The sequence below is a fragment of the Homalodisca vitripennis genome, chromosome 3 (assembly GCF_021130785.1).
Source record: "Homalodisca vitripennis isolate AUS2020 chromosome 3, UT_GWSS_2.1, whole genome shotgun sequence".
NCBI lineage: Eukaryota > Metazoa > Arthropoda > Insecta > Hemiptera > Cicadellidae > Homalodisca > Homalodisca vitripennis.
In genome coordinates, this window is record NC_060209.1 from 202,040,770 (window position 1) to 202,054,210 (window position 13,441).

At 38.5% G+C, this 13,441-nt stretch overlaps 1 protein-coding gene across 1 annotated transcript; it reads right to left on the reverse strand.

The window, feature by feature from the left end:
• Positions 1-1,481: 1,481 nt before the first annotated feature.
• On the reverse strand, positions 1,482-2,514 carry LOC124358558 (piggyBac transposable element-derived protein 2-like). The gene is made up of 2 exons (XM_046810861.1): positions 2,288-2,514; positions 1,482-2,007 (listed from the first exon to the last, which is right to left on the reverse strand). Exons 1-2 carry the CDS (start codon positions 2,314-2,316, stop codon positions 1,482-1,484), a joined length of 555 nt encoding a protein of 184 aa, XP_046666817.1. The 5' UTR covers positions 2,317-2,514.
• Between the last annotated feature and the right edge of the window lie 10,927 nt (positions 2,515-13,441).

The window sequence follows — 13,441 nt, forward strand, 5'->3', positions numbered from 1 at the left end:
TCTATAAGCTTTTTTGTTATTGGAAAATTATTGATTTTATTCTAGTGATGTATCTATATCGAAAATTTGTGTGTGACCATATGGTCACAGTAGGCTTTTAAGATACCTTTTCCGAATAAATAAACAACCAATCGCATTATATGAAACTTTACTTTATTATTTACTTTAAAACCATTAAACTATTAAGTAAAGTAAAATCAGATTATTATAAAGTTTTTGTAGACTCCAGAGTGACATATATAGTAGCCTACTGCAGTTTGTGATAGTTCTCGAAACATTTTACACACAGGCCGACGTCACATTTTTTGCAAGCTGTTCTTCCTACAGAACTGCACAATCTATTTGCGCACCTCCTGCGCTTTTCTGTTGGTATTACATAGTGATGTAGACCATCGTAGCGTAGACTATTTTTATTTTTTGCAACGAAGACCTTTCTTGAAGTACTTGGGCCGGGAAGAGCTGGAGGAGTCTTGTACCTTGTTAAGTAGCATTGAACTATTTCTCTTCTAAATGTCAGTTTTGTCATTTTGTTCCCTGACAATCTGAGAAGTCGCCAAGCATTAGTGGTGCCCAGATCTATAAGCCATGTAAACAAAGGCCACCACCACTTCTTTCCCCTGATCCCAATTCTGTGGGTGCTTATGTCCTCATCCATAAGGTCCGTCCCTCCCATGTGGTGATTATACTGTTTTATCACAAAGGGTTGTTGAATGTGGAGATATTTCTTTTCTGACTGAGAGAAGCGCTTCACACTAGCAATAGGCTCAATACCATATGATGTCGATGCGACTGTAACAACACTATTGTCTTTCCAGCGAGCGACAAATATGCCATCTTCTTTTTCTATTTTACATTGAAAGCTTCCTCGAGATTCATTTTGCATATCTTTTTTTGATGAAAGAGGGCAGTCTTTTGGCAATCTGTTGATTCGGACAGTTCCTGTAGAACCATAACCTCTATCTTTCAGATGTTTCATCAGTGCTGGACTTGTAAACAAATTGTCAAAAAACAACTGGTAGGGTAACTCATCTTGAGGTATTTCATCCAGCATTGATACAAGAGGAGCTGCTGATTTCCCAAATAGCTTTGAATATGTTTCATTTGTTGTTGTGTTCTTCCCTTGAAAAATCTCAAAATTGATCAAGTACCCAGTATCAGTATTTAGGCTCCAAATCTTGTAGCCAAAACGGATAGGTTTCCCTTTCAAAAATTGCTTACATCCATGTTTGCCATAGTACTTTACCATGGACTCATCAAAACACAAAAACTCAGATGGTACAAAATTGTCAAGACATTTACATTTGAGTAAGTTCATAAGTGGCCTCATTTTCCACATTTTGTCATTTGGAATTGTCTCAGAGTTATCTGCACAGTGCAAAAAGCGCATAATTTGAATAAATCTATCACGTCTCATTGCTTGACAGACCATTTCATTTTTCATATCTAGTCCAGAATCCCAATAGCATTTCTTACCAGGCAGTTCATTGTATCCTGACAGTAACAAAAATTGCTAAAAAGCATTTCATTTCTTCCTCCGTAACCTTTGGGTCTGGGCAGTTTTTGAATAAAGCGTACTTGTTTGTATTTTTAACTAGCAATTCAATAACACTGTTGTTGATGAATAGCTCAAAAAGTTCAACTGGGCTTAAAGAACTGAACTTACTGTAGTTGTATGCTTGAAAAGCAAGAGTCTTCTGAGCTTCCATGTCGCCATCAATCCAGGTTCGATGTTTTTTATCTTGTAGTTCCGTGCAACTTGATTCAACAAGATTACAAAGTCTTCTTACTCTTATTTCTGCGGGAGCTGATAGTTGTCCACCGTTCAAATTATTTATGGTACCACCTTCGTCTTCTGGACCAGAGTCTTCATCAGTGAGGATATCATTTTCTGGGGGGGCAATAAAGATGTCAACGTCTGAGGTGTCGAGATTCCCGTCATCAACAAAGTTTTCAATTACATCGACAGCTTCGGCTACAGTAAATCCCTCGGCCAGTGACAGTTGTTGCCTAAAACAACAAATGAAGGATAATAATGTAATATATATACCTCACAAACATGAGAGGCGAAATAAAAATTACTGGTAAAACATATTCAATATTATTGTTTTTGTTCATATGAAAGCCTACTGTGACCATATGGTCACAGTAAAGTTTGAGGTGGCCTATGACATAACCTAAAACTGACATAGCATTTTCTTTAAAACATAACCAGTTAAAAGCTTATGAAATAACATAGGACATATTTCAGATATGTTTATCTTATATATAAAAAAGTTATAATACTTACAACCAATTGTTGTCAAGAAAATCAGCCATGTTGTAACATAAGTAAATTTAATACTTTACTGTTCCTCACAACTGAAACCAACCATCAAACAATAACACTACAGGTGAAGAATAACTCTTGTTCTGTCAGCTGGCTAAGAAAAAATCAAAACCAGCTTCATGAATCAGGCATACCAACCCAAAAAATAAAATACTGAAACTGTGACCATATGGTCACAGTAGTCTCTTATGGGTTAATCATTTTGTTTATGCAGCGCCTATATGGAGTGGTGGATATAGAACTACTGGGGAAGGTCTACCCAGTGTGGAAGGCGAGATAGTAGAAATAGTCCACACTGACACCCATACTTACATTCGTATACTTATACTTCAAATCCAGGCCACAAAAATGGCTACTAATCCACATATTTAGCTTTTATTTCCGAGTTGTATAGTAATTGGATTCCTCATCAAATCTTAAGTAGTAGAGCATAATTTTCTCGTTGTTTAATTGACTTAGTTACAATTAGTCCTTAGATTACTATACTTTATTATTTACATTACCACAGAATTGTCTGTACTTGTAATATTTACGTGTACAGTGTTTGTTGCTGGGCCGTTTGAACTTCAACTTTCCAACTATTTATTTTTATTTACATTGTATACTCTCTGTTCACGAGAACATTATCTTCAGTAGTCAAATCTAATACAATTAGGGAAACGTGATAATTATTTGTAGTATCATTCTACTAATTATATTTTAGTTTGCGATGCTTAAGTGAAATGATATGCTAACTTTCATATTACGTCGTGACAGATGAGTGAGTGCATTCAAGCCCCTTAATGTAAATTCATTTACAGAAATAAGAGTATTCCAAATAAAGCATTTACAAAGCCAAAAATCCACTTACATATTAATTATTTCAATGTTTCTAAAACATATTTATACAACACAGAAATAAGGAATGTATCAGAAGACAAAACAATGGATAGTAAGCAATATGTGAACTATTGGTCTTAATTGTCCTAAATAAATTGTAAACATTGGACGTCATACAATTATTGCTCTAATTTTAAAGCTTTTTACTTTGCTCACGTCGAAAAATTTTATTAAAAATTGTAAATCCATTAAAAATACACATTAAATAGTAATGAAAGTTATATATTTTTATTTCAAAAATCAAAACATTATCGGTACTTAAAACATTTGTGTAATAACAAGAACATTAATACTACGTAAGTTCATATGGGACACTGATCTATAACTGGTACTTGCGAAGTAGTCATCAGGTTTAAAGTATTATTGAAATATGATCATCAACTTTTCTTTGTTCAAAATGTATTATTGATGACGGATAATTGGAAAGGAATATTTCAAACGTCAATTTGCTTTTTGTCAGTTTTGACTTTGGCGAGTTTATCACAACGGTGACGTTCAACTTTGGGTATGAATAGACATAGCGCAGGTTCAAATCATGTGACCGTTGTACTTTTAATCGGGCAATTGTAAACAGGCAGAATAAAGGTACAACCTAAACCACATAATATACTGAGTTTTCTGAGGTCAGTCGGAGTAGAGATTATAGATGGTTTGTCGAGAGTCTCATGAACATGATTAGACGTGTAATGGTAAAAACGTGTGTGTAGATAAAAATATTGATTGCTTGACTATTGATGATACAACTTCTGTGTTTGTCCGTTTGTTGACCAATGCGTGTCACTTGAGCTTGGTATATTTGCTGCCTTCACAACGGGAAGACGTGTCCTTTGTTCTTAAAGGGGTTTTCACGTCAGAAAGATATCCTTCTTCCTGCTCACTTTTTCTGGAAGGGGGGTGATGAAACAGAGCTGGTCGTTCTTTCAGCCAAGGTGGCATTCCGGAGTGCCTTTTATCTCTCTTCATCGAGGATGCAACATTGCATTTTCGCAAGAGAAGGAAATAACCCACTTTTTCCAATCCTGAACATATTCTCACTCCGGATATCCTGTCAAGCGCAGAGACCCTTTTAGGGCTAAGTTCAAAGAAACTACCGTCCTGGGTATGACGTTAAACTGCCTCTTCCCACCTAACCATTCCCTAATTCCTACCAAATCCCCCTCCAGGGTGTTATTAGTACCCGTCCTCTGACCGTTCCAGTGCATGGCTCGCTGGGAGTGCTTAAGCCGGCACTAGATGCCCTATCTGGTGTCGGTGAGAGCTGATGTGAGCTTGTCTCTGCCGAGGCGTAAGTCATGTACTGGTTCAGAAGCCAGCCACTTCGGTCCTTGGTCAGGAAGTGTTCAGTAGGCAGGGGTGTCGGAGCCCCTGTTGCCACGTGCGAGTCCAAGTTGTGCGCGTATTCCCGACTTGGTAATCGATGGAAACCGGGCCTCGGGGAACTGAGGTAGGGTTGTCCCCCAAGCTACGGTTTGTGGGACACCCGAGGGCATGCCCGCTCCCGGTGAATCGGCCCGCACTACTAAACACGATGCGCTGGTGACCCTATATATGGATATTCAAACCACCCCACCCTTAGGGCAAGAATTCGGAGGAAGAGATCTTAATGATCCAGAGAAAAAACGACAGTTGTCAGATTCTGAAAATGAATCATATATAAAACAAAGGAAAGTGGAAGAAAAAGTAAATGCAGAAAATATGAACGTTCCAACTCCATTATACCTAATCGTGAGTCATAAGGATGAGGGCAAAACTCTAACAAAGGTTAGTCCTTTCCTTATAAACAAAGCTTTTGTTTCCTCAGGCGGTCAGCCTAAATCGGTAAGCAAACTGAGAAATGGAACTATCCTGGTGGAGGCTGCGAATTACATCCAAGCCAGGAAGTTCCTTCAGATGACAAGCTTTTTTGACCAGGTGGAAGTCGTTGTTCAACCGCACTCCTCACTGAATACCTCTAAGGGGATCGTCTTCTGCCGTGACCTGATGGAGTGTAGTGAGGAGGAAATTAAGGACGAGCTGCAGTGTGAAATGGTAACCGATGTGGTCAGGATGCTTCGGACGGAGAATGGGAAAAAGGTTCCTACTCCTGGTCTAATTCTGACCTTTGCTTTTCCCCAACCCCCAAAAACTATTAAGGCTGGGTACTTGTCCCTGACTGTACGGCCATACTTTAAAAATCCGCAGCGGTGTTACCGTTGTCAGAGATTCGGGCACTCTACTAAGACGTGCTCGGGCCCTGAGACTTGTTCCCGTTGCGGCGATGAAGGCCACCAAGAGGAAGGTTGCAAGAACGACGTCAGATGCGTGAACTGTAAGGGCAAACACGCGGCCACTTCGAAGGAGTGTAGAGTTTACTTAGAGGAAAAGGAAGTATTGAAGATCGTTACTCTTAACAAACTCTCCTTTAACGAAGCCCGCAAAGAGTACAGGAGAAGAATCGCTCCAACCCCTAAAAAGGGAGTCTCGTACTCCGAAGCTGCTTCAGCCCCAGTCCAATCCGCACAGTGCCCGTCATGTACCGCTTTGGAAGGTATGGTACTCAATCTAACAGAGCAGGTTGCCGCTTTGGTTAAGCAGCTTGCAGCCGGTACCGGACAACATCCGTTGACATCCGCCAGTAATCCTTCCCAAGCAGTCCACACGCCCCATACTAAGTCCAACACACAGACTCAAGCTCGCCCAACAGCTACTTCTACTTTCAGAGATAAGGTTCAACAAAATACGAAACCCGCCTTATCTTTGGAAGAGAGGAAAAAACTCGCCGACAAATTAAAAAAGAACATAGAAACAAAATCAGAAAATAGATCCAAATTCCTAGTAAAAAAGACTAATCCATCCTCGTCCAGATCCTCACAATTATCACTTGATGATGATATGGTTGAGGACCCTTTGGAGATGCAGACAGAGTTCCAAAACTGTTCATGGTAACTTCCGTCCTGTATCTAAACAAAGAAAAAAAAATTACGATGAACTAGCACAAAATAAAATATATAATATAAAATGCTGTTACAATGGAATATTAATGGTTTGAGAAGCCACTATGAAGACTTAAAATTACTCATAAATACAAGAAAACCTAAATTTATTTGCCTACAAGAGACAAAATTGTCTCCTCATACTCATTTCAAACAAAAATGGTTATGACATCTTTCGCCTAGATCATCACCAACAAATTGCCTGTGGAGGTGTGGCTATTCTAGCAGATTCTTCTGTTAGTGCTAGAGCTTTGAACATCGTCACAAACCTCCAGGCAGTAGCAGTATCAATCGATGTTCCTTTTAAATTAACTATCTGCTCCATATATATTCCACCTCCCCCTTTTGATTTATCTCTTGATGATCTACGTGATCTCTACAGCCAACTCCCGTCTCCTTTCTTGATGGTTGGTGATTTCAATGCACACCATCGCTCTTGGGGTTCCAGCCATTCTGATCGGAGGGGTAACATGGTTGCGGGATTGTGGGATGAAGTGGCAGCGGTCCATTCTCAATGACGAGTCGGCCACTTACATGTGCCCTAGGACTGGAATATGGTCGGCAATTGACGTGTCAATCTGCAGTCCGGTCGTGGCAACTCGAGTGCATTGGTCCGTACTTCCCGACCTGTCAGGGAGTGACCATGCGCCCATTGCCGTGGCTTTTGAATCCTTTCCGTCTTCGACAGGCAGGTGTCCCAGGTGGAAAATTAAGAGGGCTGACTGGAACGAGTACAAAAAGAACATAATTTCTCAAACTATTAATATCCAATCAAACGACATAAATACAGCCACTATATTATTTACATCCAATATTATAACATCCGCAGAGCGCAGCATTCCAAAATCCTCGGGTTCACCAAACAAAACGCCAGGTATCTTGGTGGTCTGAAGAATGTTCGGCGGCTCTAAAGGAACGTCGAAAATGTTTAAGACAGTTCAACAGATCACCGACTGAAGAAAATTTAAGTAGGTACAGAAGAGCACGGGCCAAAGCAAGACAGGTATTTAGACAGAGACGGCGGCAGTCCTGGCTGGACTACACAGATCGAATAAAACGAACAACTCCTGCATCTGATGTTTGGAGGAAGCTTCGATCTGTTTGCTGTAAGACCTCTCCACCTTCTCTTATTGCTCTGAAAAATGGTACCGATGTGGTAACTGATCCCTTGACAGTTTCCAATCTATTCGGCTCACATTTTGCGGAAATTTCAAAAACGTCATCTTACAATAGGGAGTTTCAAAATTTCAAAACAAATACAGAAAGACATCCTCTAAATTTAAATATTAATAATAACTCTCCTTTAAACCTTCCCTTTACCATTGATGAACTTGATTCATCACTAAAGGCGACATCAAATTCTGCTCCAGGTCCCCGATAACATACATTATGCCATGTTGCGGAACCTGACGGAGGATGGAAAAACAAGATCTTCTAAAATTATATAATAGAATATATTTAGAAAACACATTCCCTAATTCTTGGCGTCGTTCACACATTATTGCTCTCCACAAAAACCGGGCCAAGATAGAACTTCTCCAGGTAGCTATAGACCAATTTCGCTTACTAGCAGTCTCTGCAAAGTACTCGAAAGGATGGTCAACAGACGCCTTGTTTGGTTTCTGGAGAAAAATAATCTTCTTTCACCTTCCCAGTGCGGATTCCGACAAGGCCGGTCTACAAGTGACCATCTACTTGCCTTGGAATCGGCAATCCTGAATTCCTTTATTGAAAGAAAACAGTTGATCGCGGTATTCTTCGACATTTCCAAGGCTTATGACAAGGCTTGGAGAAGGGGGATATTAAATGCTTTAATATCTTGGGGTGTAGGGGGCCACATGGTTTCTTTCATACAGGGCTTCTTGTCGGAAAGAACCATACAGGTCAAACTTGGGACAACCATTTCCGATTCATTCACGCTGGAAAATGGTATTCCACAAGGTAGCGTTCTAAGCTGTACTCTGTTTGCCATTGCAATCAATAACATATCGTCCTGCGTTACCCCTCCTGTGCGCTGTTCTTTGTTTGTAGATGATTTCTCTATTTACATCTCTACAAAGAGGCTAGCGGTGGGGGAGAGAGCTTTACAGCTTACCATCAACAGGCTTGAGCAGTGGTGCGGAGTTACGGGTTTTTCTTTTTCTCCACCTAAAACAAAAGCCATTGTTTTCTCCAGAATGCGTACTGTTGAGCAGCCAACGCTCTCTTTGCTGGGTCAGAGAATCACTACTTGTGACAATATCAGATTCCTGGGTCTCACATTTGATACCCGGTTATTTTGGGTGCCTCATCTGAAAGACCTAAAAGATCGATGCGTGAAGCGCTTGAACATACTGAGAGCTTTAAGCGGAACAAAATGGGGGGCGGACAGGACATGCATGCTCAGATTCTACAAAGCCACCATCCGTTCCTGTCTAGATTATGGATGTCAAGCATATGGGTCCGCAAGACCCAGTGCTCTCAAAATGCTTGACCCAATCCATAATTCTGCTTTAAGACTGGCCACTGGAGCTTTTCGATCTTCTCCTATTAAAAGTCTTCTTGCAGAAACGGGAGAACCTCCTCTTTCGCATAGACGGCAACATCTGTCCCTAAACTATGTTCATGCTCTTTCAGGTAAGCCAGACAACCCTGCATTTGAACCGGTCCTGCGAAATCCACTCCAAAATTCTTTCCTAGCTAAACCAAATCATCCTTCACCCCTAGGCGTTTAGGGCCAAAACCTACGCTTATGAAATAGGCCTAAACGATTACGAGTTCAAAGTCGTCCATCAATGTGATATTCCACCCTGGAGCGTCTCAATGCCAAAAATCATTTTAAATCTCTCTAGGTTTAAAAAAGACTCCACTCCAGAAACAGTCTACCAACAAGAACTCCGTCAAATACTAGGCAGCCTCGCACCTTGCGATGTTGTCTATACTGACGGGTCAAAGGAACGTTGTAGAACTGGATGTGCTTTCGTCACTGGGGTTAGACGATACGGGTTTCGTCTCCCCAACGACTCTTCCATTTTCACGGCCGAATTAAGAGCCATCAAAAAGGCCTTAAATATAACGTGTGCCATGACAAATAAATTGGTTATCTGCAGCGACTCCCTTAGTGGTATGCAAGCCATCAGCGATATGTATTCTAAACACATAATCATCCGCGAAATATGGCACTCTTTGTCTTCCCTTCAGTCCGAAGGTGTTGCTGTCTTTCTTGTCTGGGTACCTGGACACATTGGAATATCCGGAAACGAGCTGGCAGATAGAGGAGCCAAAGAAGCATTGGAACTCCAGCCTTACACCGCACGGATGGTTTCTTCCGATATTATCCCGGTGGTGAAGGGCAAACTGAAAGCCAAATGGAATACCGAGTGGCAGGCAGTCGTTAACAACAAGTTACGACGTATTAAAGACTGCGTTGGACTCTGGGAGACAGCAAACCGCCCGAGCCGTCGTGAGGAGGTTGTGCTGTGTCGCCTGCGGTTAGGCCACACGCTTCTCACACATGGCTTCCTCATGGGTAGAGATGACCCTCCGGTCTGCGACACATGTGAGACTGTCATCACAGTTGAACATGTGCTTGTTGACTGCCCTCGCTACTTGGTACATAGGCGCAACTCGAATCTGCCGGCTTCGTTGAACGGTATTCTCTGTGATGACGAGACGGCAACTCAAAGACTGTTGTGTTTTCTGAATGCAACGTCGCTGATGAATAAAATATAGTATTATGTTAAACTTATTTATTCCGATTATTGATTGTTGTTTATTTTTATAAGTTTTATTATTTATGTGTATTTATCTTTATAATGACAGCTGCCAAATTAGCCCCTTTACAGCTTTCTTGGTGGCAGTAAAATTTGTTAAGTTTGCACTGTTGATTTAATTAATGTTAAGTACCTTGTCCTTATTTATGTTCTATTTATCTTTTAGTCCTTATATAGGTTAAGACCTCTCTACAGTCTTTCCCTTGTAATATTTATTGTTACCTAGTTTTAAGTATTAATTATTTACTCACCTACTTGTCGTAATTCCTATTTTTGTTATATACAATGTAATCTTTATGTACCTAATTGACACTACCAAATACGAGTAGGTGTCGATTCTTTCTTGAGGGCAATGATAACCTCAGCGTTTTTTTGCCCCTTATAAAAAACTAATGTCCTCAGTTCCAGTTCAGTTGTGCACAGTAAGTAGACTTTGCATTTTTCATACACTCGAATGGCTCTACGTTTAGTAAGTTTTAATAAGATCAGACAAATATCGTCATATTTTATTTTAAGAAATACAGTATCTACTAAGTTTCTGTTTAAAAAAATCTTCCAAATGTTTTAATTAATTTTATATTGAAGAATTTGCATAAAAAGGTTATTGTGTTAGTTCGCATAATTCAAGAAAAGATTTGTAAAATTAAAGGAAAAGAAGACTCGCACTGTAAGAAAGTCGTCTTGTTCTCGTTAAGGTGCGCTTGTTTTTCAGAAAGGTTCGTCAACAGAGATAACTAGTTTAGCCAATCAGCGCGCAGCGCAGTTCTCAGACACGGTCTAGCTCGCTCGTTTGATAACAGAATGTGATTGTACAAGGTTCTTAACTCTGTAATTGTAATTCGCAAATGCGATTGTGACTTCATCACAGGAAAACTTCTTGCTCTCCGTGACTAACGGAGCAATCAGTAATGCTGTCGCAATGTTTGCAGATAACGATACCTTATTATGCAGGGTTTTTATGAATAATAATTTTACAATTTTTCTATATATTTAGGATGTTTTATCTATAAAATGTGGAAATATAAAGAAGACTACATCTTATTATTAGTGGTAAAAAGTGTAGTTTATTGTAAGGGTTCATGTGTGAAGTAATTTTTGTATCTGAATACATGAATGTTCTGTAACGTCTTGTACACAGAGCCATTGTTATGGTTATGCTTAATATTTATTAATCTTTAAAAAAAATCTTAAATGACCACAATTATATTATTGTCGTTGAAAACTCATTTAATTTTGATGGTTCTTTACTTCATGTGGACTTTAAAATGAAGTATCAAAGGATTGGTGTGATTTACGCATTTCGAGCTCGAATTACATCTCCACTCCTTCCATATACACGGCAGGATATTTCCATATTAAAAATTGTACCTATAATTTGGATGTGAGTTACCAAAGTTAAACTATGGTTATTCTTCTAAAAGTTAATTTGTCTGTAAATATAATTATATTTATTAAAATTAAAAATCATATACTTAAAGTTTAAAATGTAATAGGATGTGTTAGAATCATTTGCAGTCATTTGCAATGGTCTCAGATCCAATCTGAAACTATGAATGTTTTATGCACGTTAAGTTTTTGTTGGTATATTTTTGGGTATGACATTTAGATATAATTAAAACGTAAAAGACCTAAAATTGATCCCTCTGAGGAACACCACAAATAGTTAAACAACTGGAATAGCATTTGTATTTATGTTACACTCACACTGCAGTCTGTTAAAAATATTTGTCCATTTAAAAGATTACTAATTCAGACCATTTATAATATTGAAGAGTTTTCAATCAAATTTATACTTATAAACCCTTTTTGCTTTCCTAACAACGACTGACAATTAAATCTATATCCAATAAGACTAAATAATAAATAAGTCTTCTGTGATCAACACATTGCAAATGAATGTTTATTTAGCAGACCAGAAACTGCTGATATTGTAATTCAACGTATTCCGAACCCAAAAACATATCACATATTTTATATTTTTAAAGAATATCAGAAATTGCCTTTAAGTAAATTTCAAAGCGTTTTAAAAAGAGGTCATAACGAGACAGGACGGATTTATCTGTTTCTTTTGTACGACCTTTTTTGTATAAAGGCTTTGTTTCAGCTACATTTACTTGTGCAGAAATATTCATTTATTGAACATCTTTGCTTGATTACTTGTAAAGTAGCCAGGCAATTAAATGAAATGTATATTTTATTTACTGTATTGGAATTTCAACTCCTCCGAGGGATTATTTTGTTCCTGTAAGGTTAGATTTTCCACTAGGATAGTCGAAATTAGGTCAAAATTGAATGAATTCGTAGTCTTCAATTTATTTCGATTGTTAATGACCGGATAAGCAGTAAATTTATATACAAGTAAAACCAGAAAATCAATTATATTTTCCTAAAATGTATTATACTATAAAATGAGTTAAATTTCCAAATCTTGGAGCTTTACCATTCTTACCACTGTATTATTGATTTTAGAATGTGTTGCTGGTTGTCCTGCAAACGGGTATATTTATATATAAGTGAATATTTGTCCAAAGTTATGGTACGTAAAGTCAGTTCTCAGCAAATCATATTTTAGTTTATCTACTAATAAAAATTTAATGAATGAGTCTGCTATATCACACAGTTTATCTTTGTAGTCTTTACCATGATTAATCTGTTTTATATTATTTAGTTGGTCTTGTCCTCATATAAACGAAGTTTTCACTGATGTTCTACATTTCCTTGTCATGATTTTCAATTTTGTTTTCGTAATAACGCTCTCTTTATTGCATCTTGATTCAATTTGTAGATAATTTCTAAAATTAATACAATTAAGCAGATTATTATTTTAGTGTAATCTTTAGCAATTTTAAATTCTAGCTGTGGCAATTTCGCCCAATTTTGGTCGATAGCAAAATGATCGTTAATTTAAGGAATTTAGTAACATTTTAGCGAACGTGATAATACTATAAAGGTCCTTTTATCTGAGGTGAAAAACATATCATTCCAGGACTGTTTCATCAACCAAACATGGTGAAGTGCTAAGGCGGCCACAATCAATAAATCTATTCAATTTCATTTATTCAATTCAGGAAACAAAGAAGGATTAACATTATAGCCATCAATTTCCATTGAACGTTCATCAATTGTAACGCCACGTTCATCCAAATGAGACCCAAAATGGTCATGAGGCAATATTAAACCAGCCAGTTCCCGACTAAGAGGAGCCATTCTGCGCTCTACTCTGTTATACGCACTTCTTCCGGGAGCATTGGTAGCTAAAAACAATGCATCGAGATCATGTCGCTTAAAGTGTTGTATAGCAAACCCTATGACTTTTTGATAACGCGGATTTTCATCTGGCCCTCCATCAACCGTCATGATTACCACTGGTTTTACTAGTCCATGGTCAGTTTTAGCTAACGGTCGAAACTCTTCAAGTTCGAGAAGCGTCTCGAAATCCTGAGCATGAGTATTAGCAGTAGATGAACCATGCTTTCCACTTCGAATAACGATGTATGTTGGTCCAGAATATC

Bases quoted from the DNA above. Each gene is read 5' to 3' on its own strand.
- LOC124358558 (XM_046810861.1), bottom strand. From the start codon at position 2,316: ATGGCTGATTTTCTTGACAACAATTGGTT. The intron at 2,008-2,287 runs GTAAGTATTATA...TTGTTGTTTTAG, and splicing joins TTTCTTGACAACAATTGGTT to GCAACAACTGTCACTGGCCG.